Source organism: Saccostrea cucullata, unplaced genomic scaffold (assembly GCF_032062105.1).
Source record: "Saccostrea cucullata isolate Sc308-1 unplaced genomic scaffold, CSIRO_AGI_Scuc_v1 ctg249, whole genome shotgun sequence".
Classification (NCBI taxonomy): Eukaryota; Metazoa; Mollusca; class Bivalvia; order Ostreida; family Ostreidae; genus Saccostrea; species Saccostrea cuccullata.
In genome coordinates this window covers 421,681-449,636 of record NW_026936117.1, presented here as the reverse complement: position 1 = coordinate 449,636, position 27,956 = coordinate 421,681, and the positions used below count along the sequence as shown (strand labels likewise).

Here is a 27,956-nt window from a genome sequence, read left to right as displayed (position 1 = left end):
TTAAGTTGTGTCAACATGAAACATAAATATGTTGAAATGTATCACAACTGATCGATTGACTTGCAATTAAAATGTGCCAGGATAAGAATTAGAAACATCTTGATGAAATATCAATAATTAAGAATAAGCTGCCACATGTATCACATCTGATGAAGATAAATGTCATCATGCATTTATAAAGAAGTCATTGGGAGCTTAAATTTTGTTTCCTTATAAGTAAAATTCTTTATATCTGTGTAGGAAATAGTGAAAGTCTTCTGTGGGATTCATAAAAAAGTTCCCTCGCTATGACCAATATTTAATCCTGATAAAGTGACAAGATCTTCATACTTGAGTCTATTAGTTGCAAGCTGATTAAGATAATTTAAGTTGCACATTTGATTATTAATAAGATAAGAAAGTCGCATGTTAACATAAGTAAATTGCTCCACAACATATATACCTGTGATTGTTAAGGTAGTGAAAAATCAAGACTCAACAGGGACCCCAAACCCATGTCCTCTGGCATATCATGCTAATGCTACAGAGTTATTGAGACTTGATATTTTGAATGACTCTATCACACATGTCAGCAACAAAATGGATTCCATTTTGGCCTATGCAATATTTCAGGATATATTAATGTAACATGTTTTCAAGATAATTAATAGTATAATTTATATTTCTCTTCTTGCAGCTCCATAAAGCACAAGTCATCTTAAATTCTATAGTAAGTATAGCCAGATTTCTTCACTTGTAAGAGTGCAGTTAGATTAGTAAAATGTGGGTGCATTTCTTCAGACATATCTCAGTATGGAAATACAGTCATCATTTTCCCACACAATTCCTATTTTGTGAAAACATGACAGTCAGACTTTCCTGTTTTTTGCTGAGGAATGGAAATCAACAAAGAACAATACACCACTTAATTTCATCCCTATCAAAAATTAACTTGTGTGCAGGTGACCACCAAATCTCCTATGCCTGTAGACAAACTCTGAATTCTGTGAAAGATAAAAACAATTTAGGGTGTGTTCAGCAGTGTGCATCAATCTCTAAGAAGAACTATGAGTTTCCAGTTGTCTTGGAGACAGATTTAGAGGAGGATATTGTCAAAGGGAGTGGGCCGGGAGGACAGTCGGTCAATAAGACGTCAAACTGTGTGGTCCTGAAACACGTACCCACGGGCATAATGGTCAAGGTCAGTTCTTGTTTAATTACTGTATAATGTGAAGGGAGTAACTTTATTTTTGCCTAATTATGCTACTAGTAGACAGTCTGCTTGTGAAAATTTCTTTCCTGCATATTTGTATTAAAGTAAGGATTATATAAAACAAAAATGATAGCTTTTGAAACTTTGGTCTTGCTAGTAATACCAAATAGCTATCTCATGAAAATAAATTGTGTTGCAAAAATAAAGTGATCTACAGTATTTGCATTTTTTCCAACTTTATTAAATATTCTATTTGTATCATTTTTAGTGTCATGAAACCAGATCCCTACTTAAAAATAAAGAAATTGCTAGAGAAAAAATGAGAGAAAAAGTGGATGATTTCATAAATGGAGAAAATAGTTACTCTTCACAAGTGATTAGAGAAAAGAGAGACAAGAAGCTGAAAGCCAAGCAAAAGTCTAGAAAGAAGTACCAACTTCTGAAAGACGAGAAGACAAGCACCTCAAAGACGGAGGCCAGGGATTCAAGGACGGAGGCCGGCTACTCAAAGATAGTGAACTCTGACCCTAACCTTGACACAGACCTAAATAACACTGACAGTGGACAATAGTGATTCTGAGATTAAGGTCACAGATGCTGACAAAACAATTAAATAATGCACACTAATAATGAGATTTTATCTCTCTCATCTGTCCTAATCTTATGCATTACCATAACTATAAATAGAATCAGTCAAACCAATATGGATGTTTATATCTTTTATAAGATGTGTTTATCATTAATAAAAATAAATCTTTTTAAAGAAGAGTATTCAAGTATCTATTGTGAAAGTATATTATTGCAACAGATAATCTACTCATAGAAGGCAAAGTCAAGAATGGGTTTCTATGGAAATCCTTATTAGAATTAAAGTTCTATTGAGCTTGTTGACCGTTATATTACTTTTATAGACTGATATGTAGACAACATGACTCAGAATTCTCAGGGATTTACAGTAATCTGTGACATGTGAGTACCCTTTAAATATTTGTAACTGATTTGTAAGCACTAGCTCCTTTCTGAATGTACTTTATATATTCATAACTGATATGTATTCCTTATAAAATGTGCTTTACATATTCATAACCAACATTTAGGTACCACTTGTATTGAATGTCACTCATATATTCAAAAATGACTTTTAAGATTTGTGAATTCATTAATATATTTGTAACTGACATGTGATTATCCCTTAAGTCTTGTTACTCCTTTATGTATGTTTAACACACACCCTACAATCATAGTAACAGGTAGCATCATTTCTTTAAGCAACAATTTATACCAAAAAAAAAACAATGCTGCTAGAATTTAGACAGCAGCAAATATAGTACCAGGAAATAGACAGGTGCAAGTGTTATACACTGTATAACATATTGGAGATCATTCATTTGTAAATAACGTACTTAAACTGGAAAAAATATTGGAAAAACTTTTTTTCAAAAAAGTTAGATATTTTGATTGATTTCTGACTGCAAAATAAATATTTTAATATGGATTTTAACAGGTTTGATGGACTAACCATTGACACAAATGATCAGCCTTTTAACATAGAAGAATCTTTAGAACAGAGACTTGCAGGTAAATGGAAACATTCTGACTATTCATTGAATTACTTTGCTCACCTGAGCCATAGATTAGGTGAACTTTTCTACCAAAGTGTGTCTCATGTGTTCTGTCTGTAAAATTTTCATATTGTTTTGAATTCTTATCCAGAGCTGATCAGATAATTTAATTAAAACTAGACACAGAGCATCCTTCGATGAAAGGTTTCTAGTATTTTCAGCTTAATGATTAATTAAAGAATTGGGAATCTTGTTTCCTTTATAGTGTACAGGGTTTAATTTGTTCATATCATAGTTCCCAGGGCAAGAATAAGCTACAAACTGAGCTTATGCTAGTTTGAAACCTTTGGGTATGACAAAGCCTCAGAAGGTTTACAAAATTATACACAGAAATATAAGACTAGGTGATCATTGTGGCCCTAGGGCCTCTTGTTAATTCCCTTGGTTCATTTTCTGACCATCAGATGCCATTCCAAAATGGAAACAGGAGGGAATCCGTGGGTTATGGATGAAGATTCACCTTCCTCATTCCTCTGCTGTACCAGTCTGTAGCAAGGTAAGGTTATGTCACCAAGAAAAAAAATACCTTTAAAGGGAACATAGCCCTCTACCTTATTAAGTGAAAATTATAGTTCTCTACAATAGGTGAGAATCATAGCCCTCTACCATAAGTGATAATTATAGCCCTCTACTTTAAGTGATAATTATAGCCCTCTACCATAAGTGATAATTATAGCCCTCTACCATAAGTGAGAATTATAGCCCTCTACCATAAGTGAGAATTATAGCCCTCTGCTTTAAGTGAGAATTATAGCCCTCTACCATAAGTGAGAATTATAGCCCTCTACCATAAGTGAGAATTATAGCCCTCTACTTTAAGTGAGAATTATAGCCCTCTACCATAAGTGAGAATGATAGCCCTCTACCATAAGTGAGAATTATAGCCCTCTACCATAAGTGAGAATTATAGCTCTCTACCATAAGTGAGAATTATAGCCCTTTACCATAAGTGATAATTATAGCCCTCTACCATAAGTGAGAATTATAGACCTCTACAATGAGAATTATAGCCCTCTACTTTAAGTGAGAATTATAGCCCTCTACCTTAAATGAGAATTATAGCCCTCTACCATAAGTGAGAATTATAGCCCTCTACCATAAGTGAGAATTATAGCCCTCTACCTTAAGTGAGAATTATAGCCCTCTACCTTAAGTGAGAATTATAGCCCTCTACCTTAAGTGAGAATTATAGCCCTCTACTTTAAGTGAGAATTATAGCCCTCTACCATAAGTGAGAATTATAGCCCTCTACCATAAGTGAGAATTATAGCCCTCTACCATAAGTGAGAATTATAGCCCTCTACCATAAGTGAGAATTATAGCCCTCTACCATAAGTGAGAATTATAGCCCTCTACAGTGAGAATTATAGACCTCTTCTTAGTGAGAATTATAGCCCTCTACTTTAAGTGAGAATTATAGCCCTCTACCATAAGTGAGAATTATAGCCCTCTACTATAAGTGAGAATTATAGCCCTCTACCATAGGTGAGAATTATAGCCCTCTACCATAAGTGAGAATTATAGCCCTCTACCTTAAGTGAGAATTATAGCCCTCTACCTTAAGTGAGAATTATATCCCTCTACCTTAAGTGAGAATTATAGCCCTCTACCATAAATGAGAATTATAGCCCTCTACCATAAGTGAGAATTATAGCCCTCTACCTTACGTGAGAATTATAGCCCTCTACCATAAGTGAGAATTATAGCCCTCTACCTTAAGTGAGAATTATAGCCCTCTACCATAAGTGAGAATTATAGCCCTCTACCTTAAGTGAGAATTATAGCTCTCTACCATAAGTGAGAATTATAGCCCTCTACCTTAAGTGAGAATTATTGCCCTCTACCTTAAGTGAGAATTATGGCCCTCTACCATAAGTGAGAATTATAGCCCTCTACTATAAGTGAGAATTATTGCCCTCTACATTAAGTGAGAATTATGGCCCTCTACCATAAGTGATAATTATGGCCCTCTCCTTAAATGAGAATTATAGCCCTCTACAGTGAGAATTATAGCCCTCTACCATAAGTGAGAATTATAGCCCTCTACCATAAGTGAGAATTATAGCCCTCTACCATAAGTGAGAATTATAGCCCTCTACCATAAGTGAGAATTATAGCCCTCTACCATAAGTGAGAATTATTGCCCTCTACCTTAAGTGAGAATTATAGCCCTCTACCATAAGTGATAATTATGGCCCTCTCCTTAAATGAGAATTATAGCCCTCTACAGTTAGAATTATAGCCCTCTACCTTCAGTGAGAATTATAGCCCTCTACCTAATGTGAGAATTATAGCCCTCTACCATAAGTGAGAATTATAGCCCTCTACCTTAAGTGAGAATTATAGCCCTCTACCATAAGTGAGAATTATTGCCCTCTACCTTAAGTGAGAATTATGGCCCTCTACCATAAGTGATAATTATGGCCCTCTCCTTAAATGAGAATTATAGCCCTCTACAGTTAGAATTATAGCCCTCTACCTTCAGTGAGAATTATAGCCCTCTACCATAAGTGAGAATTATAGCCCTCTACCATAAGTGAGAATTATAGCCCTCTACTTTAAGTGAGAATTATAGCCCTCTACCATAAGTGAGAATTATAGCCCTCTACCTAATGTGAGAATTATAGCCCTCTACCATAAGTGAGAATTATAGCCCTCTACCATAAGTGAGAATTATAGCCCTCTACCATAAGTGAGAATTATAGCCCTCTACCTTAAATGAGAATCATAGCCCTCTACTATAAGTGAGAATTATAGCCCTCCACCATGAGTGAGAATTATAGCCTTCTACTTTAAGAGAGAATTATAGCTTTACATTTTTACCCGTGAAATACTGCAATTTATTCATTGAATAAAAATGATATCCTGTCACAGTGTGAAAGGATATCAAAATGATATCCTGTCACAGTGTGACGAACATCAGAAATGCGGGAAATCTCTCGATTTCCCTTCCCATAACGAAGATTATTGTAAAAAAAAGATCTTCCTAGACCTAATATAAGATAGATGGAAATAAACAAATCATTCTGGCAGCGAATAAAACTGTCAGAATTACCAAAAATATGTTGCCAAATCCATGTTTACAGTGTTTTCACCTCACTTAGCTATGACGTCTCAACCGCTCAACTATGACGTCATGTAGCCTATGACTGTATTACAAAAAGACAGAGGCAAAGGAAAAATCAAAGATTTTTTTTAAAAATGTAATAAACAGAAAATTCAATGTTTTGTAGTTGAATATAAAATTATACCTTTAAATGGAATATAGTCCTCTACCTTATTAAGTGAAAATTATAGTTCTCTACAATAGGTGAGAATCATAGCCCACTACCTTAAAGCCCGAGATAATAAGCACCGCCTTCATATTTACCTGGTCTGTATTCCCCTGTCAATCAAATGAATTAAGGTCCATCATTGGGTACTTAAAATTGATTGACATTTAGCTACTAGTCCCTGTGTATAACTCTTTCACCTTGCTTGACACTCGTGGCCACCATCGAATTAACTTTCGGTCTTCTGATGTTTACCGCTAAATTACCAGCACAATTAGGAAGCCAATGCCCATTTTAGCTTGATTATAATTATCTGAATTGAAAACATGTCATTGAAAAAAAAAATGAAAAATTTCTCGTACTGTTTAAATAAAATAAATCAAGATTGGGTATAATTATTTTATTAATGAAAAGTGCAATCTTGTCTTCACTCGTAAAATATCTTGTTCAGAGACGCGATAAAAATAAAGGATAAAAATTATATAGATCTAAGCTGGTAATGAATAGTAAGGATGAAAGCAAAATGCCTTATTAGAAACAACTTAGCCTGGACAAGTATTAAGACTTTCTCTCTTATTTTCATTTTTTATAACCGCGCATTTCTTACTACGTGGTTTGTTACCTCCGTTCAAGGTCACAGGTGTTAGAAATAGTTTCGAAAGAAATACATATTGATAAGTCAGCAATAACTTAATATTTCGTTTTTAGTTAGTTCAATTATAATTTACATTAACTTCAAATTCACACACACTTGTATATAATTTTAACTTCTTGAAACCATCGTTATCGGGAATTTTTCACAATAGGACACCTTTGCTAAAAATAGGACCATGCGACTTTTCATACAAATGGGAAGTAACTGTTACTATTGACTGTGATCGAAGCTCTATGCTACTATATTTACGATAATTATAAAAAATTCTTTAAATATAGAAAGGGACTGGCAAGGATGGATATTTTACATTTTAAATTGTACCTGCATTTCATTATTTTTTTTTTTTTACAATGAACTCAACTTATTGCTGCTGTGACGTTCAATGTAAGGTACATACCGTAGATTTCTACAAAAGTCGGCCGATGGAATTTCTGCTTGATATATTAGATATAAGTCTGAAAATTATGGAATTTTGCAAATATCATTTATTATTAACATGATTAATGACATTTTTATTTACGATGTCGAGATCTACTAAGTTTATGATGACCAGTAGGCCAGCAAGCTGTACAGGTAATACTCATTGACTTCCTGTGTATACTGTTTGTGTATAGGGATTAGAGCTTCCCACGGTCTGCACGACCGTCAATGCCTCGAGGTGCCAAGCATGTAAAATTTAGTCCCTCCCCTTACCTGAGAAAACCGTACGGTTAAAAATCTCGGCCTTTAAGTGAGAATTGTAGCCCTCTACTTTAAGTGAGAATTATAGCCCCCTACCATAAGTGATAATTATAGCCCTCTACCATAAGTGATTATTATAGCCCTCTACCATAAGTGATAATTATAGCCCTCTACCATAAGTGAGAATTATAGCCCTTTACCATAAGTGATAATTATAGCCCTCTACCTTAAGTGATAATTATAGCCCTCTACAGTGAGAATTATAGCCCTCTACCATAAGTGAGAATTATAGCCCTCTACCATAAGTGAGAATTATAGCCCTCTACCATAAGTGAGAATTATAGCCCTCTACCATAAGTGAGAATTATAGCCCTCTACCTTAAGTGATAATTATAGCCCTCTACAGTGAGAATTATAGCCCTCTACCGTAAGTGAGAATTATAGCCCTTTACCATAAGTGATAATTATAGCCCTCTACCTTAAGTGATAATTATAGCCCTCTACAGTGAGAATTATAGCCCTCTACCATAAGTGAGAATTATAGCCCTCTACCATAAGTGAGAATTATAGGCCTCTACCATAAGTGAGAATTATAGCCCTCTACCATAAGTGAGAATTATAGCCCTCTACCTTAAGTGAGAATTATAGCCCTCTACAGTGAGAATTATAGCCCTCTACCGTAAGTGAGAATTATAGCCCTCTACCATAAGTGAGAATTATAGCCCTCTACCATTAGTGAGAATTATAGCCCTCTACCATAAGTGAGAATTATAGCCCTCTACCATAAGTGAGAATTATAGCCCTTTACCATAAGTGATAATTATAGCCCTCTACCTTAAGTGATAATTATAGCCCTCTACAGTGATAATTATAGCCCTCTACCATAAGTGAGAATTATAGCCCTCTACCATAAGTGAGAATTATAGCCCTTTACCATAAGTGAGAATTATTGCCCTCTACCATAAGTGAGAATTATAGCCCTTTACCATAAGTGAGAATTATAGCCCTCTACCATAAGTGAGAATTATAGCCCTCTACCATAAGTGAGAATAATAGGCCTTTACCATAAGTGATAATTATAGCCCTCTACCATAAGTGAGAATTATAGCCCTCTACTTTAAGTGAGAATTATAGCCCTCTACCATTAGTGAGAATTATAGCCCTCTACCTTAAGTGAGAATTATAGCCCTCTACCTTAAGTGAGAATTACAGCCCTATACTTAAGTAAGAATTATAAACCTCTATCTTAAGTGAGAATTATAGCCCTCTAGCGCAATTAAGCTAAAGAGATCAAATTTTGTTCACAAAAATATTGCATTGATTGTTCTTTTTGTTTGGTCTTAAAATCAAAGCATTATTTATATGTTTCAGTCACAGTTTACTTCAAATGAACAACCACCAGAGGTACCTATAGTACTATTTTTAACTCTTATTTTGAATATCCATAGGTAATAGTATTTCTTTTTGTCTATTTCAGTTAGGTTTTGATTTCAATCATGCTCAGTCAGGCTATGTAATGATGACAAAATGGCTGCCAGACAATGAAGAGAACAAACTACCTGAATACGCAAATCAGTACTTAGGTAAGCTGGTAAAGACCAAAGGAGTAGAAGTTTTTTAACTTTTCAAAACATAAACCCCACACACTCTAGTTTTGTTAGCATCTATTCCAGAGAAAAAGAAATTGGAATTTTAAAAAATTATTGTCATTTGACAATAAGTACAATGACTGTTGATAAAGTACATGCTTACTAACTAGTTTTTGTCGTTGTAATCATGAGATTTCAGTAGGTTTTGAAATAAGGAGTTGTGGAATGCAGGTTAAACAGTAAAGAAACTCACATTTTGCCTGTCAAAAGGTCTTGCGATTATTCTCAAACCAAGACAGTCCTTGTATTAAGCATACAAAAAATAATCCTCCCCTTTATCCATGCATGTACATGTATTTTAAAATTCCAACTGTAAGAAGAGGATTTTATTCCTTTTATAAAATGTGATCTGGCTGTATATTCAAGATGTTGAAGTTTAAAGAAAAGCTAAGAATGTTATATAGTTGAGATATTTTCTTGCCTATTTTCCAGGTGTGGCGGGGTTTGTCCTGAATGAGGAGGGGGAGCTGTTGGTGATCAGAGAGAGGTACAGTGTAATCAGGTCCAAGCCTTGGAAGTTACCTGGAGGACTGGCTGATAAAGGTACAGTATCATGAAGTCCCAGCCGTGGAAGTTACCCGGAGGACTCGCTGATAAAGGTACAGTATCATGAAGTCCCAGCCGTTGAAGTTACCCGGAGGACTCGCTGATAAAGGTACAGTATCATGAAGTTCCCAGCTGTGGAAATTACCCGGACGACTCGCTGATAAAGGTACATGGCTGGGATCTCTACAGCATGTTGTTTGAATTACTTCCCTTTCCTCATGGCAGAAGTTCAAAAATTTTTAATAGTACCTAAGATTAATCTTATTTAGCTGCTTCTATGTAATTAATTGTGAGAAAACTGTGAATACCATTTTTGATAGATCATGAAAATTAAAATGAATAATTAAATTGTTTAAATCCATTTTTGAAGTTTAAATAACTATATTTTAAAGTTAATTTATGCACAAAAGCACTTTAAAATATTTTGAAAATAATATATAAAAAGGAAACTGTTTTACAATTTGTTTTTTAATGCATTAAAAAAAATTCGAATGTCGATTTGTTTTATTAAGGATGGAACATTTATTTATAAGTCAGAAATGAATTTAATAGCTACACAAGTTAAACTACTATAACCTTGGTTGGAACACCTAACTCTTTTTCAGAAATCATGCTCTGTTATATAAAGTGTAAAATCTAAACAACTCAGGTTATACAATAAAACTTGAGTATCTATTAAATTTATTGTTAAATAATAGCTTCCTGACTGGATCTTTGATTCGTTGTCAGGGGAGGATTTGGCGGAGACGTCCAGAAGGGAGGTCCTGGAGGAGACGGGGATCCAGGCCGAGTTTGTGTCCGTGCTTGGCTTCCGTCATCAGCACAACTTCCGCTTTGGTTGCTCTGACTGGTACTTTGTCTGTCTGATGAAAGCAGTTACCACGGAAATCAAACATTGTCCTCAGGAAATCGCAGAATGTAAATGGATATCTGTGAGTTGACTTTACTGTAAATGGTTATCTATAGGTTTACATGTGTATGTCAAGGCTTTACCTATAATGGGATATCTGTAGTTTATATTGTGATAGTAACGTATAGTGAGATTGTAGTATACTTCACCTCCCTACTTTTTGTATAATTTATCAAAACAACATAATCTAGATCCAAATCAAATACCTGGTACTAGGAAGGCTCTTTTGTAGATGTACAAACTTGTGACTGACCTAACAGTACATACTTCAGTACCTACACACTTATTTTGACTGATTCCAGACTGTTGAATACTTAGCTGACCCTGATTGATTTATTTACTTCAGTGAACATGTACCTATTTTTACTGATTCCAGGTTGATGAATACATAGCTGACCCAAATCTGACAGCTGCCAACAGGTTCTTTGCAGAGTGTTACCTCAATCACCAGAAAAATGGCAATCGGACCATATCCCCCTCACTGGTGGATTCATGGAACAAGAAGTTTAAAAACAATATTTACAGTATTCAACCTGTACCAAAGGTTAGTCTTCATGTTTGACAATAAAGGAAAACAAAGATCACAGTAGATTTTGTAGCCCATAGCTAAATAAATAATTAGGAATTTAGATTGCAATATCTAAGGGGTGTTAAGAAAGTTCGTTCCAGGATAAAATATTTTCAAAAATTTCAAAGTAGTGCTTAACTAAAGAGATGAATTTTCTAGTCTGACAAAATCACAAGAGTGTGCTTTAGATTTATAGCAATTCATTTATTGCAGGAAATTATAGGATTTGTCTTTCATGTGAAAATATATATAACATCTTTAAAGCACCCGAATGTTAGAAATGCTTGTCATTTTGAGTGATAATAAAGGATAATCTATTTTTGTTTCTTCATAGCTTATCTTGCATCAGACAAGCTGATGAGCATAGGTATAAGAACTATACAAGGGCAGATTCAGGGGGGTTTGGGGGGGTTCGGGAAAACCCCCCCGCTCATTGAATTTTTTTTTTTTTTTACAAGTTGTCATTTTATCATTTTGTTGCATTGATAAGACTCTAATATACACGAATCCATTGTTCTGTACAACTGTGAAATATACTTCAGCCACGTAACAGGAAATCACTTTCCGCTTGAACGCACACAATACACAGGTAATCAACAGAGAGAGGGGTAATCCGTGAATCTAGTGAAGTCACAAGATCATCGTGCAGTACAATGTAGTCAAGTATGAACAACAGAAAACTGCACAGTTACGGTGCTGCTCAGTAATATTCCCTTGCTGATAAAATGCATGTTTTTTTTTTATTAACTATTTGAATAAACTATTATATATAGGGTTTTTTATTTACCGTTTTAAAAATTAAATTAATACATTTTTTTTTACATCATATTGACAGTATACTCAAGTAAATTGAAAAGCACTAATTAGGAATTCTGAAAAGAATCCAATGTTTGATTTTTTGAAAGTGTTTAAAATTGCACATCAGTTGTATCTTAGAATTCAGCTTGACTAAATTAATTGAAAATGCATTTAAAAGACAGCTTGAAGTCAACTGCTTACATTCCTAAAATTGTCAGATGTAACAATTTTTTAAAGCAAAGTCTAAAGTCTTGTGTTAAAGTTAAATTACATGTAATTTGAAACATTTTATTTATCTAACTTCTTAAATATTTGTGATGATTGGTCTTTAAAAAAGCTACAAAAAGTACCAGAAATGCTGGAAAATGCACCATTTTAGAACTATTTAAAACAATTTTTTCGGGTCCCCCCCCCCCCCACTCCATTTTTTAAAACAAGGTCTAAAGTCTTGTGTTAAAGTTAAATCAAATTGAAACATTTTATTTTTCTGGATTCTTAAAAATTTGTGATGATTGGTCTTTAAAAAAAGCTACAAAAAGTACAAAAGAATGCTGGAAAATGCACCATTTAGAACCATTAAAACAAAATTTTCTCGAACCCCCACCTATGGGAGGGGGACACCCCCTCCCATGCCCTCCCCCTTCAGTCCTTTGGGCCTCAAACCCCCCCCCCCCCACATGAACTTCTGGATCCGCCCCTGCTATAGATCACTTTTCAAAAGAAAAGGTTTGTCATTTTGAAAATTTTCACAGATTTTATAATTTTTGCATAGTATTCAAAAGGATATTTTGACCTCTGTACTTAATATATGTCACAAATATGCGTCATATCCCTAATTTTTCTGAACAGGCATCATCTGTTTTAATACCCACCCTCCCCTTATTGATTCAACAAAAGAAAGTTAAAACCTTATCACTAGTAAGAATTGAATCTGTAAACATGAAATATCACAAATTGTAAATATCTTCTCATTGTCTTTCTTTTCCAAAATAAAAGAAAAAGGTGGAACGAATTTTCTTAACACCCTTTAGATCTGTTAGAAAATTTAAAAACTTTATTCAAATTTATTTAATTTAAAAGCATTTTTAAAAATACGAGGGTTGTTCGAAAATTATTGAGACATTGTGTTTATTTTGCTTTCTAATGAACGTCTTTCATTGAAAATTGGCATATACGCTTGACATACACTAAAAATTAATAAGAGCAAGAAATATTTCACAAATATTAAATATTTTCTCTACAATTATATATAAATGTGTCAATAGTAGGGGTACCCGGAGCAGTCGCGGAATCAGATATTGAAAATATGTAACCCCAAAAATCTAACTCTTCGTGGATCCGTAATGAGTGCGAAAATTATTCAGTTTAAGTGTATAATTTTTCAGCTTTGGTGTAAATTCATGATGTGCAAATTTGATAGAATTTTGATCAGAAATACGGAGATCATAAAAGAATTAAGCGCGGTAGAGAAATCTGCTAACAACGAAAAAATGGATTTTTGCGTCAAGGGCGGAGCAGCCAGCATACCTAAAATTTTGTGTAGCGCAATGCAGAACTGAACGACCTGCTAAAACAATAACAACTAAAGAAAAAAAAATTATGTGTTAGGGTTTGTTATTTCATTGGTATACATTTTTTAAAACAATTAATTTAACTAGAGTAAAATTAAAAGATCTGGACGGCCATGAGTTATTACATACAGTATTGATATCGTTACAGTATTTAACCCGCGTTGCATAAATTGGCACTGCATGATTCTAAGACATCCTTTCCCATAAATAAAAATTTTTTTACTGGGGTAACAACAACATACATTTAAAGAATAATTTAAGAAAAGAGACTGTTTGATTTTTGTAACGTTATATATGTAATAACAAAGAAGGAAGAGTATTTTAAAAACTCTTCCCGATCCTTTCACATGCGAAACAATCTACGGCTAACGTAACGTTAAATGACGTAGCGAGGCTGCTCCGGGTCGATAGACATATGCATATTTATTACTTCACACAAACTTTTATAATTATCGTAGGAATTAGAAAATTTGCTTAAGTGTTTTAGTCGTTCTTTATAAAATGTTGATGAATTTTCATGAAATTATCTCCGTTTAATGTAAATATATAGAGAGCAATTTTTACATACAAGTACCATACTTCCCACAGATGGATTGATTGGCTACAGGTAATGTGATTTTTGTCCCCTTATTTTTTGGAAAAGAGAGGGGATATTCAATTTTTTTTTGGGGGGGGGGGTGTCAGTTTGTCTATCTTTCATACTTTCTTTTATGAAATCCCTATCCTTGTTCACAACTTTTCAAGGAGAAAAGATAAAGTTTTCATGTTTCTCCTATCTATGCTGTCAGAAAATCCAAATTTATGATTTTTTTTGTCAGTGACCTTGACCTTGAAGTTTTGACATACTTTTTATAAATTTTAACACAGCATAGATATAACTTTTTAATGAGATAAGGGGCATTCATATTTCACACATATATTACTTGTGAAAACATGTTCAGAAAGATCATTTTGTGACTTCATGATCCTAAATTAAAAGACCTAATTATCAAAAAAATCAACTGTGGCCATACCTTTTTGTCCAGAAATAAGAAACTAACACCACATGTCTTATTCCCAATATCAATAATATAAAGTAGAGAACTGGTGATTTAATCTTTAACTTTTTCTGAAAATAGGCTTCTTGAAATTGCAATGCTCTTAAATTTTAAAGAAAACACTTATTTAAGGAAAAACTGACTAATTTTTTGGTTTCATGATGTGATCAATTGAGTGGTTTGCTTGAAAATTTGCATAAAACGCCAAAGGCATTTATGCATAAAATTATCACGCTAACCAATCGATTGATCATCATCATGAAACCAAAAAATCTGACAGTTATTCCTTATACTGTGGTTTCTTAACGTTGGCATCAATTATTGTGTATTTTGTAAAACAGACATTTTCGAGGATACGAAATTTCGTGGACAAAAGCATTGCTTATACAAATGACTAACATATTTCTTAATTCAATGGACATTTAAATTCGTGGATCTGCTTAACAATGAAATCCTTGAAAATTTATGCTCAACGAATATAGATGAAACCACAGTATTTACATGCTCTTGACTGCGCAAATCCATGTGCTCTAAGCCCCTCTTCTGTTTCTATTTTTCCCGCCCTGCTCTTGATTTTTTTTAACCATGCCTATCCATGAACCAGTAGATTTATATAGAAATAAAGTAAGTTTTCTAATTGTAATTTTAACTCGGACCAAGACATTGGAAATGTAAATATATGAGTATACTTTCAGTGAAATAACAAGATATGAGGGCACACCTTGATCCAAAAAATGAAACATGTTTTGTAATCTTCAGAAACAGTTCTATCATTATATAATTCCATATGTTTTAGATCAGAGATTGGGCTCTCTATGTAATATGGAAAAATAACATATAAATTTACTATACGTATATATCAAGAGAAAATGAACTTGAAAAATAAGACATTATTTATCAGTTAGAGAGAAAGAATTAATCTACATATGATGTTACAAAAGCCAACATGGCCAACAACTCTTAGAAAGATATTAGCTCTGTATTTAGAAAAAAAATACAATTAGGCTATCTTTTTTTACTCTTTCACTCCATCATATTTGACCACTAGCCTGAACTGAAGAAACAAGGTACATTCTTTTCATTTCCTTTGGACAAATTTTTTTAGTTGCTTGCAATTGTTCTAAAATTTACAAAGGAAATGGCCTTATTTATAAAGTTGTTATCAAAGATTTTCTATCACACAGTTTTAGTTAACACGTACCTTACAAATGTCAGATGAAATAATACATGATTCTGTAAATGTCATTGACAAGTATTAGTACAACACACCTATAAAATCTGCTTATCTCATTTCTTACAAAGTACATCAGGAAAAAGGAACTAATTATGTCACGATAATGTCAATCATACGGTATCAATGGAATTGAAAGCGAGATGCAAATTTGGCAATTTTCTTTACGGTAGAATGGAATACCTCCATTATGACATAATACATGTAATACGTTTGAAGTATTGTTTTGATTTGCATGAGTGCTTATTATCAGGTCAAAAATTGTAGATACACTTGCAGTTTAAAAGATATTAACACTCTGTAGCTATTTCAGTGCAAGTTCTCACAAGTTGGGATTTTTACTAGAATAGACCAAAAAATATAAAATTTACTTATAATTATACTATGAACATTTAAAAAGCAAACTCTGTAAAAGAAATAGTTTAAACATTGCAGCTTTTGAACAGCTGTACTTCAATTGTTTAACTGTCCACCACCTGGTGTGCTACGAGGCGTGGATAAGTATGAGTACTTCACATTGTGCTGAATAATTACCAATCAATTATCAGTCAACTGGGCTGGTCTTCTGTATTATTTTATTAGCTCACTTCGGCTCAAGTGAGCTTTTCTGATCAAAATTTGTCCGTCGTCTGTCGTCGTCGTCGTTGTTGTCGTAAACTTTTCACATTTTCATCTTCTTCTCAAGAACCACTGAGCCGATTTCAACCAAACTTGCCACAAAGTATCCTTGGGTAAAGGGGATTCAAGTTTGTTCAAATGAAGGGCCACGCCCTTTTCCAAGGGGAGATAATTATGAATTAGAGAAAAATTAATGGCATTTTTTAAAAATCTTCTTCTCAAGAACCACGGGGCCAGGAAAGATGAAACTCATGTGGAATCATCCTCAGGTTGTGTAGATTCAAGTTTGTTCAAATCATGACCCCCAGGGGTAGGGTGGGGCCAAAATGGCCGATCAAAGTTTTACATAGGAAGATATAGGAAAAATCTTTAAAAATCTTCTTTTCCTGAATCACTGGACCAGGAAAGATGAAACTCATACTGAATCATCCTCAGGTAGTGTAGATTCAAGTTTGTTCAAATCATGACCCCCGGGGGTAGGTTGGGGCCAAAATGGCCGATCAAAGTTTTACATAGGAATATATAGGAAAAATCTTTAAAAATCTTCTTCTCCAGAACCACTGGGCCAGGAAAGATGAAACTCATATGGAATTATCTTCAGGTAGTGTAGATTCAAGTTTATTCAAATCATGACCCCCGGGGGTAGGGTGGGGCCAAAATGGCCGATCAAAGTTTTACATAGGAATATATAGGAAAAATCTTCTCAAGAACCACTGGGCCAGGAAAGATGAAACTCATGTGGATTCATCCTCAGGTAGTGTAGATTCAAGTTTGTTCAAATCATGACCCCCAGGGGTAGGGTGGGGCCAAAATGGCCGATCAAAGTTTTACATAGGAATTTATAGGAAAAATCTTTAAAAATCTTCTTTTCCTGAATCACTGGACCAGGAAAGATGAAACTCATATGGAATCATCCTCAGGTAGTGTAGATTCAAGTTTGTTCAAATCATGACCCCTGGGGGTAGGGTGGGGCCAAAATGACTGATCAAAATTTAACATAGGAATATATAGGGCAACCTTTTAAAATTTTCTTTTCAAGTATTTCAAAGCCATGATTAGTTGAATTTATAAGGAAACATCCTCAGGTAGTGTAGATTCTAGTTATTTCAAATTATGATCCCCTGGGGGGGGTGTTAAAATTCAAGCCCCCCCCCCCCACCTTAGTAAACTTTCAGTTCTGATCTGATATGTGCTTTTTCCTAGCCGATGTGCTCAGGTGAGCGCTGTGGCCCCTGGGCCTCTTGTTCAAGAAGTAACAGTTTGGTCACAAATCAGCTAGCTGTTGTATATGGTCCCAAACTTTTAAATGAATGAAATGGCTTCTGAATGAGAGACATTTTGGAAAGTGATTGTCCAGGCATTGTCTTCAAAATAGTTCAAAGCTGGAAACTACAACTGAAAGAAGGTGCGATTTTTTAAGTATGTGATTAAATGCTTATAATTTCTGAAATAGCACCCAGGTTTTTTTCAACCCCTGGAAAACAAAGAAGGATATCTCTTTCGTTTGGATCTTCTAATCCAAAGATATTTAAATGCATCTGATATTTTCCATTTGTATTTATATTTCCCAGTTTTTTTACGCTTATTTTTGTTGAAATCAAAAAAAAATACTAAGAAATATTTCTTGTCGGTTTTGTTAGCTCACCTGAGTCGAAGTGAGCTTTTCTGATCACATTTTGTCCGTCCATCTGTCTGTAAACTTTTCACATTTTCAACTTCTTCTCAAGAACCACTGGGCCACTTTTAACCAAACTTGGTACAAAACATCCTTGGACAATGGGGACTTTGAATTGTTAAAATTAAGTCCTTTCCAAGTGGAGATAATCAAGAAAAGACAAGAATAGGATGGGGTCATTAAAAAATCTTCTTCTCAAGAACCAGTGGGCCAGGAAAGCTGAAACTTATGTGGAATCATCCTAGGGTATTGTAGATTCTAAATTGTAAAAATCATGACCCCGGGGGGGGGGGGGGGGGGGGGCATGGCCCTTAATTTTCACAATTTAAATTCCCCTTTACCCAAGGATGCTTTTTACCAAGTTTTAATTTGTTAAAATTGGCCCAGTGGTTCTTGAGTTGAAAATGCGAAAAGTTTACAGATGGACAGCCAGCTAGACAGACAGACAGACAGCTAGACGGACAAAATGTGATCAGTATAGATTTAGAAGTACATGTATTATTTATTTTACTAAAAAGTAATACTAGTGATTCTGTCATGTCTTGAAAGATAAAAGAAACCTCAAATGTGGGAATGACTTGTTTAACAAAATTCAATTTTAGCAATCTCAACACCCTCACTACAAATGCCAAAATTGAATCCTTGCTAAAATTTTTGCTTAAACAGTATAATGGTCTATTGGTAAACTATATTTTAGATTGTATTGATATGGAGGCCTGTACATGCCATATCATCATTTGCTTTAAATGCAAAGTAAAGGGTTATTAAGAGAAATTTTGTATCCTAAAACAAAATGATAAAAGAAAAAAATTAGCCTCTTAAATGTTGTATATAAATTAGCCTCAGGGTGCATTGCTGAAAGAAAAAATTCTTAGATAAGCTAATACATGGGGACCAAACAGGATTTATTAAAGGTAGATTTATTGGTGAAAATATTAGACTAATATATGATATTATGCACCAAGCAGAGTCAAGAAATATACCTGGTCTCTTAATGTTTATCGACTTTGAAAAAGCATTTGATACCATTTCATGGAACTTCATAAATCAAACACTTTGTTTCTTCAATTTTGGTCAGTCAATTAGAAATTGGATAAGATGTTTCTATAATAATATAAAGTCCTGTGTTATTCAAAATGGGATTGTGTCTCAGTATTTTTACCCTGAAAGGGGTTGTAGACAAGGTGATCCTATTTCACCGTACCTTTTTTTACTTTGTGCAGAGATTTTAGGTATTTTAATTAGAAAAAATAAGGATATTAAAGGTATAACTATTGATGGTGAAGAATACAAGTTGTCCCAATACGCAAATGATACATCAGTTATTTCTGATGGCTCTCCGAGCTCATTGGATGGAATTACAAGAGTGTTAGATTATTTTGCATCAATCTCGGGTCTAAAAATAAATTTTTCTAAAACTAAATTAGTCTGGATTGGAAGTAAAAAATTCTCAAAAGATGTATTTCATCACTCAAGATGGAAGTTGGATCCCAGTACTACATCCTTTGATTTACTAGGTGTTAAGTTTTCTGTTGATTTGCATGAGATGGTAGATATTAATTACAAATTAAAAATTGAAGAAATTAAAAAAACCATGTCACAATGGAAAGCTCGCAAACTTACTCCTCTTGGAGGACCGACTGTAATAAAAACATTACTAATTCCTAAACTAAATCATCTTGTACTCACTTTACCAAATCCTAACGATGATGTCATGAGTGCTTTTGAAAAAGACTTGTATAATTTTCTATGGAATAATAACAATCATAAAGTCAAGAAAAATGTAATGATTCAAGAGCATAAATTTGGGGGCTTAAAAATGATAGACTATAAAAATTTTGTTACATCATTGAAATCTAGTTGGATAAGGCGGGTTATGTGCTCAAGTGCAAAATGGGTTAAATTACTTGAAGCAGAATTGGGAATAAGTATAAATCATCTTTGGATGTTTGGAATTGACTTTATTAAGGATCTGAGTAGTACCACGAAAAATAAATTTTGGAAAGATGTTTTCTATAGCTGGTGTAAAGTAAATCAGGCTAAAGCTATAGCTGATTTAAGTCCTCTCCAAGAACACATATGGCATAATCCAGAAGTTACCATTGGTGGCCAGTCAATTTTCATCAAAAGTTACTTTAATTTGGGCTTTGTTTTTATCAATGATTTCTTAGATTTAAATGGAAACTTTTACAGTTTTGATTTTTTTCAAAATAATTTGAAGGTAAATACAAACTATGTTGAATATGCCAGACTAAGAACAGCAATTAGAAAGAGGCTATCATGTTCTAAGAATTATGAAATAAAGCCAACGCCTAGACCAATGCTTCCATCCAGCCTTGAAATTTTCTTAAAGAGTAAAAAAGGGTGTAATGATATGTATAATGTTCTCATTAGGAATAAAAAGGGCAGTATAACTTCAGTTATAAAATGGAGTGAAAATGGGGAAGAATTTAGTGAAAAATACTGGGAAAAAATTTTTGAGCTACCTTTCAAAACAACCCAAGAATCAAAACTTCAATGGTTACAGTTCCAAATCTTACATAGAATAATTCCTACTAATTGCCATCTTTTTAAATGAAGACTTATTGATTCACCATTATGCTCCTTCTGTGAGAAAGATATTGAAACTATTGATCACCTTTTTGTTGAATGTTCTGTTGTAAAAGAAGAATGGTTAGAGATTGAAGAATGGATCTTGCAAAAAGTGAACAATTAAGTCTGTTTGTTTTGATAGACAATCAATTTTATTTGGTAAATTTTTAAACAGAAACTTCTACAAGTTAGAAAATCTACTTATTCTGATTATAAAACAATATATTTTTGCAAGTAAGTATGCCAAAACTATAAAATTAAACGTTGAGACTTTAAAAATTGTTATTACTGAAAGAATTAGAGTAGAAAAATTTCTTTTGTTAAAAAATTGTAAATATGATGAATTTGAAAGACACTGGCAGGAAATAGTTGAAAAACTTTAAAATTTTCTTACTGTAACCTGTTCAATAAAGTGTGTGCCCTCTCATGTTTCACTCACTTTCTCGTTTCTTCCCCCCTTTCTCTCCCCCCTCTCTCTTTCTACATAAACTTTCACACTAGTTTTTATTATTTCTTTTTTTGTTTTTGCTTTATCATAAACCTTCTTGTATATGTATTTATATATACGTCTGTTTCATATTTGTGTAATTTATGTGAAAGTTAAAATAAATTTCTCAAAAAAAAAAAAACAAAAACAAAAAAAAAATTGAGCTGCAGAACAATTTTGGCCTATTTATTTTGTACGACTTAAATCGTCAATTTGTCTTTCTCTTTGCAGGACTTTCTACAGAGTGGTGCTCATTAACATCTGTGAGGGAATGGAATAGACTGATTCAGACTGTGATAATTAAAGAATGCAAACTTTTTAATTTTGTGAAATTTATTTTTCACTTGGGCAAAATAATCAATCAGCTTCATTCAAACTTTATTACAAAACAATGAGAGGAAGAAAACCAAGAGAATGAGAGAAATCCAGGGAATCATTGACAAGATAGGAAAACTGTGGTTCTATAGGCTGCAGGATGTACTAACATCTAGTCCACTCGCTAAACTTCCTAAACAGTAATTAAAATCACAACAAATGGCAAAAACGAAGTCAATAGATTTAGAAGTATTAGGCTGCTTTAATTGATTTTTTTTTCTCAATAAGATTCAGAATGTTAATAATGTTTTATTTTACAATTTTATATTTTTATTTCTCAGAAATAAATATCATAGTTAAGCAATTGACTTCTTCTTCTGAATAATATGGATGGGTCACATGTGTTTGTCCTTCTTGCTGTCCAAGTACTGCTAAAATTTTAGCATGCTTTTAGGTACAACCTTGGACAGAGTTGAAGTAGTAACAACAGTATCGCAGCACTGATTACAACGCTATTTATCACTGTATAAGTGGAAATTCTAGTTGAGACGCAAATTTAGCAATTTGTCCTTTAAAAACATTTTTAGCGAGATGTAATTTTAGTGATTTCAAAATCTCACTAAAGAAACTATTAGTATTACAAATAAAATAGAATTAACTTTTAGTGATATTCAATTCTAGCAATCTCGGCAGTCTTGCTTATAATGTCAAAATTCATTCTTCACTAAAAATTCTGCTTATATGGTAGTAGCAGCTCAATTTATATAGACCGAGACAGTTCTGATTTTGATGCTATTAATACTTAGTCTAATAACGTAGCTCATTTTAAAATATTGACAGAACTGGTTTACCATAGTATTTATGGTAAGAACTTGATTTTATTGATGGCACGTTTTGGAATAACATAACCATGAATTATGATAAAGTCACTGTGACCTACTTTTCAGTGAGTATATACTGAGATCCTAACTTCCTAAGATGAACTGACAAGGATTGATAATCTTTAAGTGTCCTTATTACCACACCCATTGTCCAATATCATGCTGTCATGAAAAATTTTTATCTCCATCATAGCCTCATCCATAAGTTCGAGTTTGGTAATAATCAGCCAAGTGGTTCTAGGAGGCCATTTTTGAGTAACCAAGTAACCATTACATTCAACTCTTATTGTCTCCTCTTGTTTAAGGGTCACTGCCCTATTTTACAGAATCAATGAAAACTCTTTAGGAATAAATACAAGTACTGTGAAATCACATATTTTCTTGGGGTCAAATTTTCATCGTTTGAAGTAATAATACGGGTTCTTGGAGTTTCAATTTCGTGGATGAAGAATTGTTGAGTTAGTTATACAGATGACATTTTACATTTCGTGGTGGACATAAATTCATGGGTCTCTTCATACCTTGAAAACAACGAAAATTAACCCTACAAAAATTAGTGATTTCACAGTATGTGACAGATTTAATAAAATTGGCCAAGAGGCTCTTGAGATCTGGCAGAATTGTTGCTACACACCACAGCAAAATCTAATGACTGGCAGAATTGTTGCAACACACCACTGCAAAATCTATGAAAAGAGTTTTTTCCCCTTTCTCTGGACTTTTGAGATGGGATGATAATCTCTATTACTCTCTCTCTCTCTTATCACTGGAATGATATACAGATGAACTTTGGTATCTCAAACTCCAATATCTCGAATACCATGGATATGTCAAAGTGATGTGGCAGTCCCAACCACATAGTCTTTAAGTATATAACCTTTGATATCTTGAATCCTCAGACATCTCAAAGTTTTTTCTCAGTCCCATCAGGTTTGAGATAACAAAGTTAGACTGTATATTAGTTCAATATCAATAGAAGAGCCCACTTGAATTTTTTTTTCACAAAAAAGTAACAATAAACGGTGTAATATAACATATTTGTATTAACGACAGACATTCAAAACAACAATTCATTAACATGATATTGTAAGTAAACTGGAATCTAATTTATTCAGTGAAAGATCAGTGGTGAATGATTTTTCTCCAATTATAGCCATATACCTTTCTGATTGTCAACATAACAAGCTGTAGTCAACTTAACATATACATCCAATAGAAATATCAAATCCAATAAAATCTTTAAAATTCGTTTTAAATATATTTAAATTTAAAGAGGAAAAAAATCCTCTGCACGGGTACAAAATGTGAATTGAGCAATACATAAAACTGCATGTATCTAAATTGACCTAGTCACATCATTTGTAAGCCATAATTACAGACAATACATTAATTATTAAATAAAAAAAAATAATTATATTAGGCTTTTTAAAAATGTCAAAAAATGGAAGCTTTTAATTAATTGTCAATTCCCATTTCCAAAGAAAAATATGTAGAAAAATGATCCACTGCTTTAGCAGTTTTGTGAACATTGATTTACACTCTGGCTTTAGTAATAACAAATAATTACATGTACCTGGTATAGCAAATAAATATAGGATCTCCCATGATTTGTAGTTGGATTTTTATCTAACGAGTTGTGTGTATTTTATCCCCGGCCTTGGCAAGGGGATAAAAACCCACAACGAGTTGAATAAAAGTCATATCCAACTACAAATCATGGGAGATTCTTTTTATCCTATGTTTAATATTTCACGGCCAATGTTTTACACTGTTTTTAGAATGGACTGCAAAAATCATTATGACGTCACGGCTAAACTTAATAGTGGGATATCAAAACAAGAGGCCCATGGGCCACATCGCTTACCTGAGAAGCTTTGACCATGCTGTTTTTTACCAGATTTCCCCCTTGTAATACATAATTGTGACCCCACACTACCCCACTGGTCATAATTTTGACAATTTAAAATCTACACTATCCAAGGAAGCTTTCACATAAGTTTCAGCTTTTCTGGTGCAGTGGTTCTTGAGAAGATTTTCAAAGATTGTTCCTACATATTTCTATGTAAAAATTTGAATCCCCATTGTGGCCCTGCCCAACCCCTGGGGGTCATGATTTGAACAGTTTAGAATCTACACTACCCCAGGATGCTTCCACATAAGTTTCAGCTTTCCTGACCCAGTGGTTCTTGAGAAGGAAATATTTAAAGATTGTTCCTATATATTTGATAAGTAAAACTTTGATTCCCCATTGTGGCCCCACCCTACCCCCCAGGGGTCATGATTAGAACAATTTAGAATCTATACTACCCCAGGATGCTTCCACATAAGATTCAGCTTTCCTGACCCAGTGGTTCTTGAGAAGGAAATATTTAAAGATTGTTCCTATATATTTGATATGTAAAACTTTGATTCCCCATTGTGGCCCCACCCTACCCCCAGGGGTCATGATTAGAACAATTTAGAATCTACACTACCCCAGGATGCTTCCACATAAGATTCAGCTTTTCTGGTTCAGTGGTTCTTGAGAAGAAGATTTTAAAAGATTTTTCCTATATATTTCTTTGTAAAACTTTGATTTTCCATTGTGGTTCCGCCCAACCCCCGGGGGACATGATTTCAACAATTTAGAATCTACACTACCCCAGGATGCTTCCACATAAGTTTCAGCTTTTCTGGCCCAGTGGTTCTTGAGAAGAAGATTTTTAAAGATTTTTCCTATATATTTTTATGAAAAAAATTTGAATCCCTATTGTGGCCCCGTCCTACCCCCAGGGGTCATGATTTGAACAATTTAGAATGTATACTACCTTAGGATGCTTCCACATAAGTTTCAGCTTTTCTGGCCCAGTGGTTCTTGAGAAAAAAATTTGTAAAGATTGTTCCTATGTATTTCTATGTAAAACTTTTCCCCATTGTGATTTTTTTAATGACCCCACCCTATTTTTGTCTTTTCTTGATTATCTCCCCTTGTGATAAGACTTAGCCCTTCATTTTAATAATTTAAACTCCCCTTCACCCAAGGATGCTTTGTACCAAGTTTGCCAAAATTGGCACAGTGGTTCTTGAGAAGAAGTCGAAAATGTGAAAAGTTTACAGACGGACAGACAGACAGACGACGGACAAAATGTGATCAGAAAAGCTCACTTGAGCCTTCAGCTCAGGTGAGCTAAAAATGTCCAATGAGTCATATCCATGGGATAACGGGGTAAACATGGGATAAATTACAAATAAGCAACTGTTTACTTAATTTGTTAGCAAAAGTACAACTCTCCACTGTCCCCAGTTATCTATAGGACTTAGTTAGGCTGATCTATATGTCTGAAATTTAGAGTGTTTTATTATACTTTTGTTAATAGAAGTTCTTACTAAAACTAGTGGCTAGGTTAGCACAAGATGTACTACCAGTACTGTATTATATAAACTACTGTTTTTCACTCTGTTATATTTTACATTACTCTGTATTTATATATTTCACCCCCCCCCCCCTTATGTGGGTGAGTGTTTAATAAAAGTTCCTACCCCATAGTCCTATCCTCTTTGTTTCTCGTGGAAGAAGTTATTAAATCATAACTTATATCAGAATCAATGGACTTTTCTTTGAGGAGGAGCTCTGCTTTGCAGGTATTCCCTTTTTTGCCAGGCAACTTTTTTATACCCCCTGCTTGAAAAGTGGGAGGGTATACTGTAATCGGTATGTCCGTTCGTCCGTCTGTACATATAGCTGTACGTCCGTCTGTCTGTTACGCTTTGGGGTACCCATCTCTTATCCGCAACTCTTCTTATACAACCGAGTGAAATTTAATGAAACTATCACAGAATCATTATTACATATTGCCATTGTGCACTTCCTATTTTACTTTTTGATCCGACACATATTTTGGGTTTCCCAGCCACAGTAAAACATGGACTTTGCCATTATAACCATATAGGAGGAGGGGGGTATCATTTAGTGAGCTCATTGCTCACAGTACCTTTAGTTTGTAACTTTAAAATTATTACTAAATTATACCTTAATTTGAAGAGGTGATTCCAAACTCTGTCTTAAACTAGATATAACTTTTTTGTAACTTTTCTCACTTAGTTTAAAAACTGTTTTTTCAAATTGGACAAATTTCTTATACCAATGAATGCATATTTTTCACATTTTTTTTTCATTAGTACATGTATTGATGAAAATTTACATTTGTGTGAATCTGTTAAAGAGTATGTATCAAGTCATTTTAAATAGTGACTTACAGTAAGTACAGGTTATTAGGCACAAAAAATCTAGTTTATCCTCCAAAAGAGATGCTCATTGCGAACACAGTAGTAAATATTTAGACGATGAAAAAACAGGTATACTTGTCAATTGTGATGATAAACTTGTATCAATATTAAAAATAAAATTACTCTCTAACTCTTTAGAAATGAAAACAAATTTTTGCTGCTAAATCACAACAGGGGTAAATTAAAAAAAATCAGACAGGAACTACAAAATTGCACATAAAAAATACATTTCTGTCCTAAATCTTGAATCATAATAAATAATTTTAAAATATTATTTTTAATTTTAATAAGACACTAGCTTTGGAATACAGCTGAACTTAATTTATCTTGAACACCAGGGATAGACTGAAGACCCAACCACTTTTTCTTTGTTTTTACCCTGTTATCTAAATTCAGATATATCTTGAAGATTATCATAGTCAAACTGAGTTCAAGATAATAAAGTTTGATTGTGTTTTTATCGTTGTTTATGGGTGAAATAACACCAAGAATGTTTAAAATTATATAAAAAATAAATTTACCGTATATACTCACCCATAAGTAGGATATCTGGGAGTTCAACTTTTTCCAAAACTCTGTGTCAGACTTATAGGTGAGTTATAAAAAGACAGGTATTCTAGAAACCTGGAATCTCTCTTGAATAAGCTTAAAAAATACAACTGACTTATAGGCGGACCAACTCAAAGGTGAGTATATACGGTATGTAGCATAACTCCTCTTACATTCTGTATAGTAGTTCTCAAAGGTGAGTATATACGGTATGTAGCATAACTCCTCTTACATTCTGTATAGTAGTTCAGTGTTGAAGTATAGTTTACAATTATACATCTACTAATTCAATGACAAAATAATGCAAAATGAACAAGTTTCAAACTGGCTATTGTAAAAATATCAAAGTTCAGGTACACAATTTTGTTTGTAGTAAAAAACATTTTTTTTTACCTCCATTTTGCCGCCAGGGTGAAAATGAAAATTCTGAAACCTTAATTTAATCTACAGAACACTCCTAATTACATTCTAAAATATGTATGGGCTACCCTGAAAAATGTTAGAGAAATTTATGAAACCAGACTTTTTATAGAAAAAACAATCTCTAATCATCTCCAAGGGTGAAATTAAAAAGTACATGCAGGAAATGATGAATCATCATGAATTCTCATTTAATGCTGTCAAATAATTTATGTCAGTTCTGTCATGAAAAAGGAATTAAATAACTATTAAAAACATTTATGTAGTCATGAAAAAGGTAAATAACTGAGGAAAAAAAAGAATCACCAACCCTGTTTCAAATTAAATTGATGTACATGTACATACAAACCAAAGACAATTATAGATTATTGGAAATCAACTAACAGACTACTGGTAATCACAACATATTGGATGTAGCTAC

At 33.6% G+C, this 27,956-nt stretch overlaps 2 protein-coding genes across 2 annotated transcripts; both read left to right on the top strand.

The window, feature by feature from the left end:
- The first annotated feature begins 15 nt into the window (after positions 1 to 15).
- On the top strand, positions 16 to 1,850 carry LOC134244784 (mitochondrial translation release factor in rescue-like). The gene is made up of 4 exons (XM_062727024.1): positions 16 to 38; positions 687 to 709; positions 849 to 1,180; positions 1,461 to 1,850. Exons 1-4 carry the CDS (start codon positions 16 to 18, stop codon positions 1,761 to 1,763), a joined length of 681 nt encoding a protein of 226 aa, XP_062583008.1. The 3' UTR covers positions 1,764 to 1,850.
- A 188-nt stretch (positions 1,851 to 2,038) lies between these two features.
- LOC134244808 (nucleoside diphosphate-linked moiety X motif 6-like) lies at positions 2,039 to 21,779 on the top strand. Its single transcript, XM_062727058.1, has 8 exons — positions 2,039 to 2,161; positions 2,697 to 2,770; positions 3,219 to 3,310; positions 8,900 to 9,005; positions 9,504 to 9,614; positions 10,347 to 10,549; positions 10,904 to 11,071; positions 21,336 to 21,779. The coding sequence occupies exons 1-8, from the start codon at positions 2,121 to 2,123 to the stop codon at positions 21,360 to 21,362; spliced, it is 822 nt and encodes a 273-aa protein (XP_062583042.1). The 5' UTR covers positions 2,039 to 2,120; the 3' UTR covers positions 21,363 to 21,779.
- Positions 21,780 to 27,956: the final 6,177 nt, after the last annotated feature.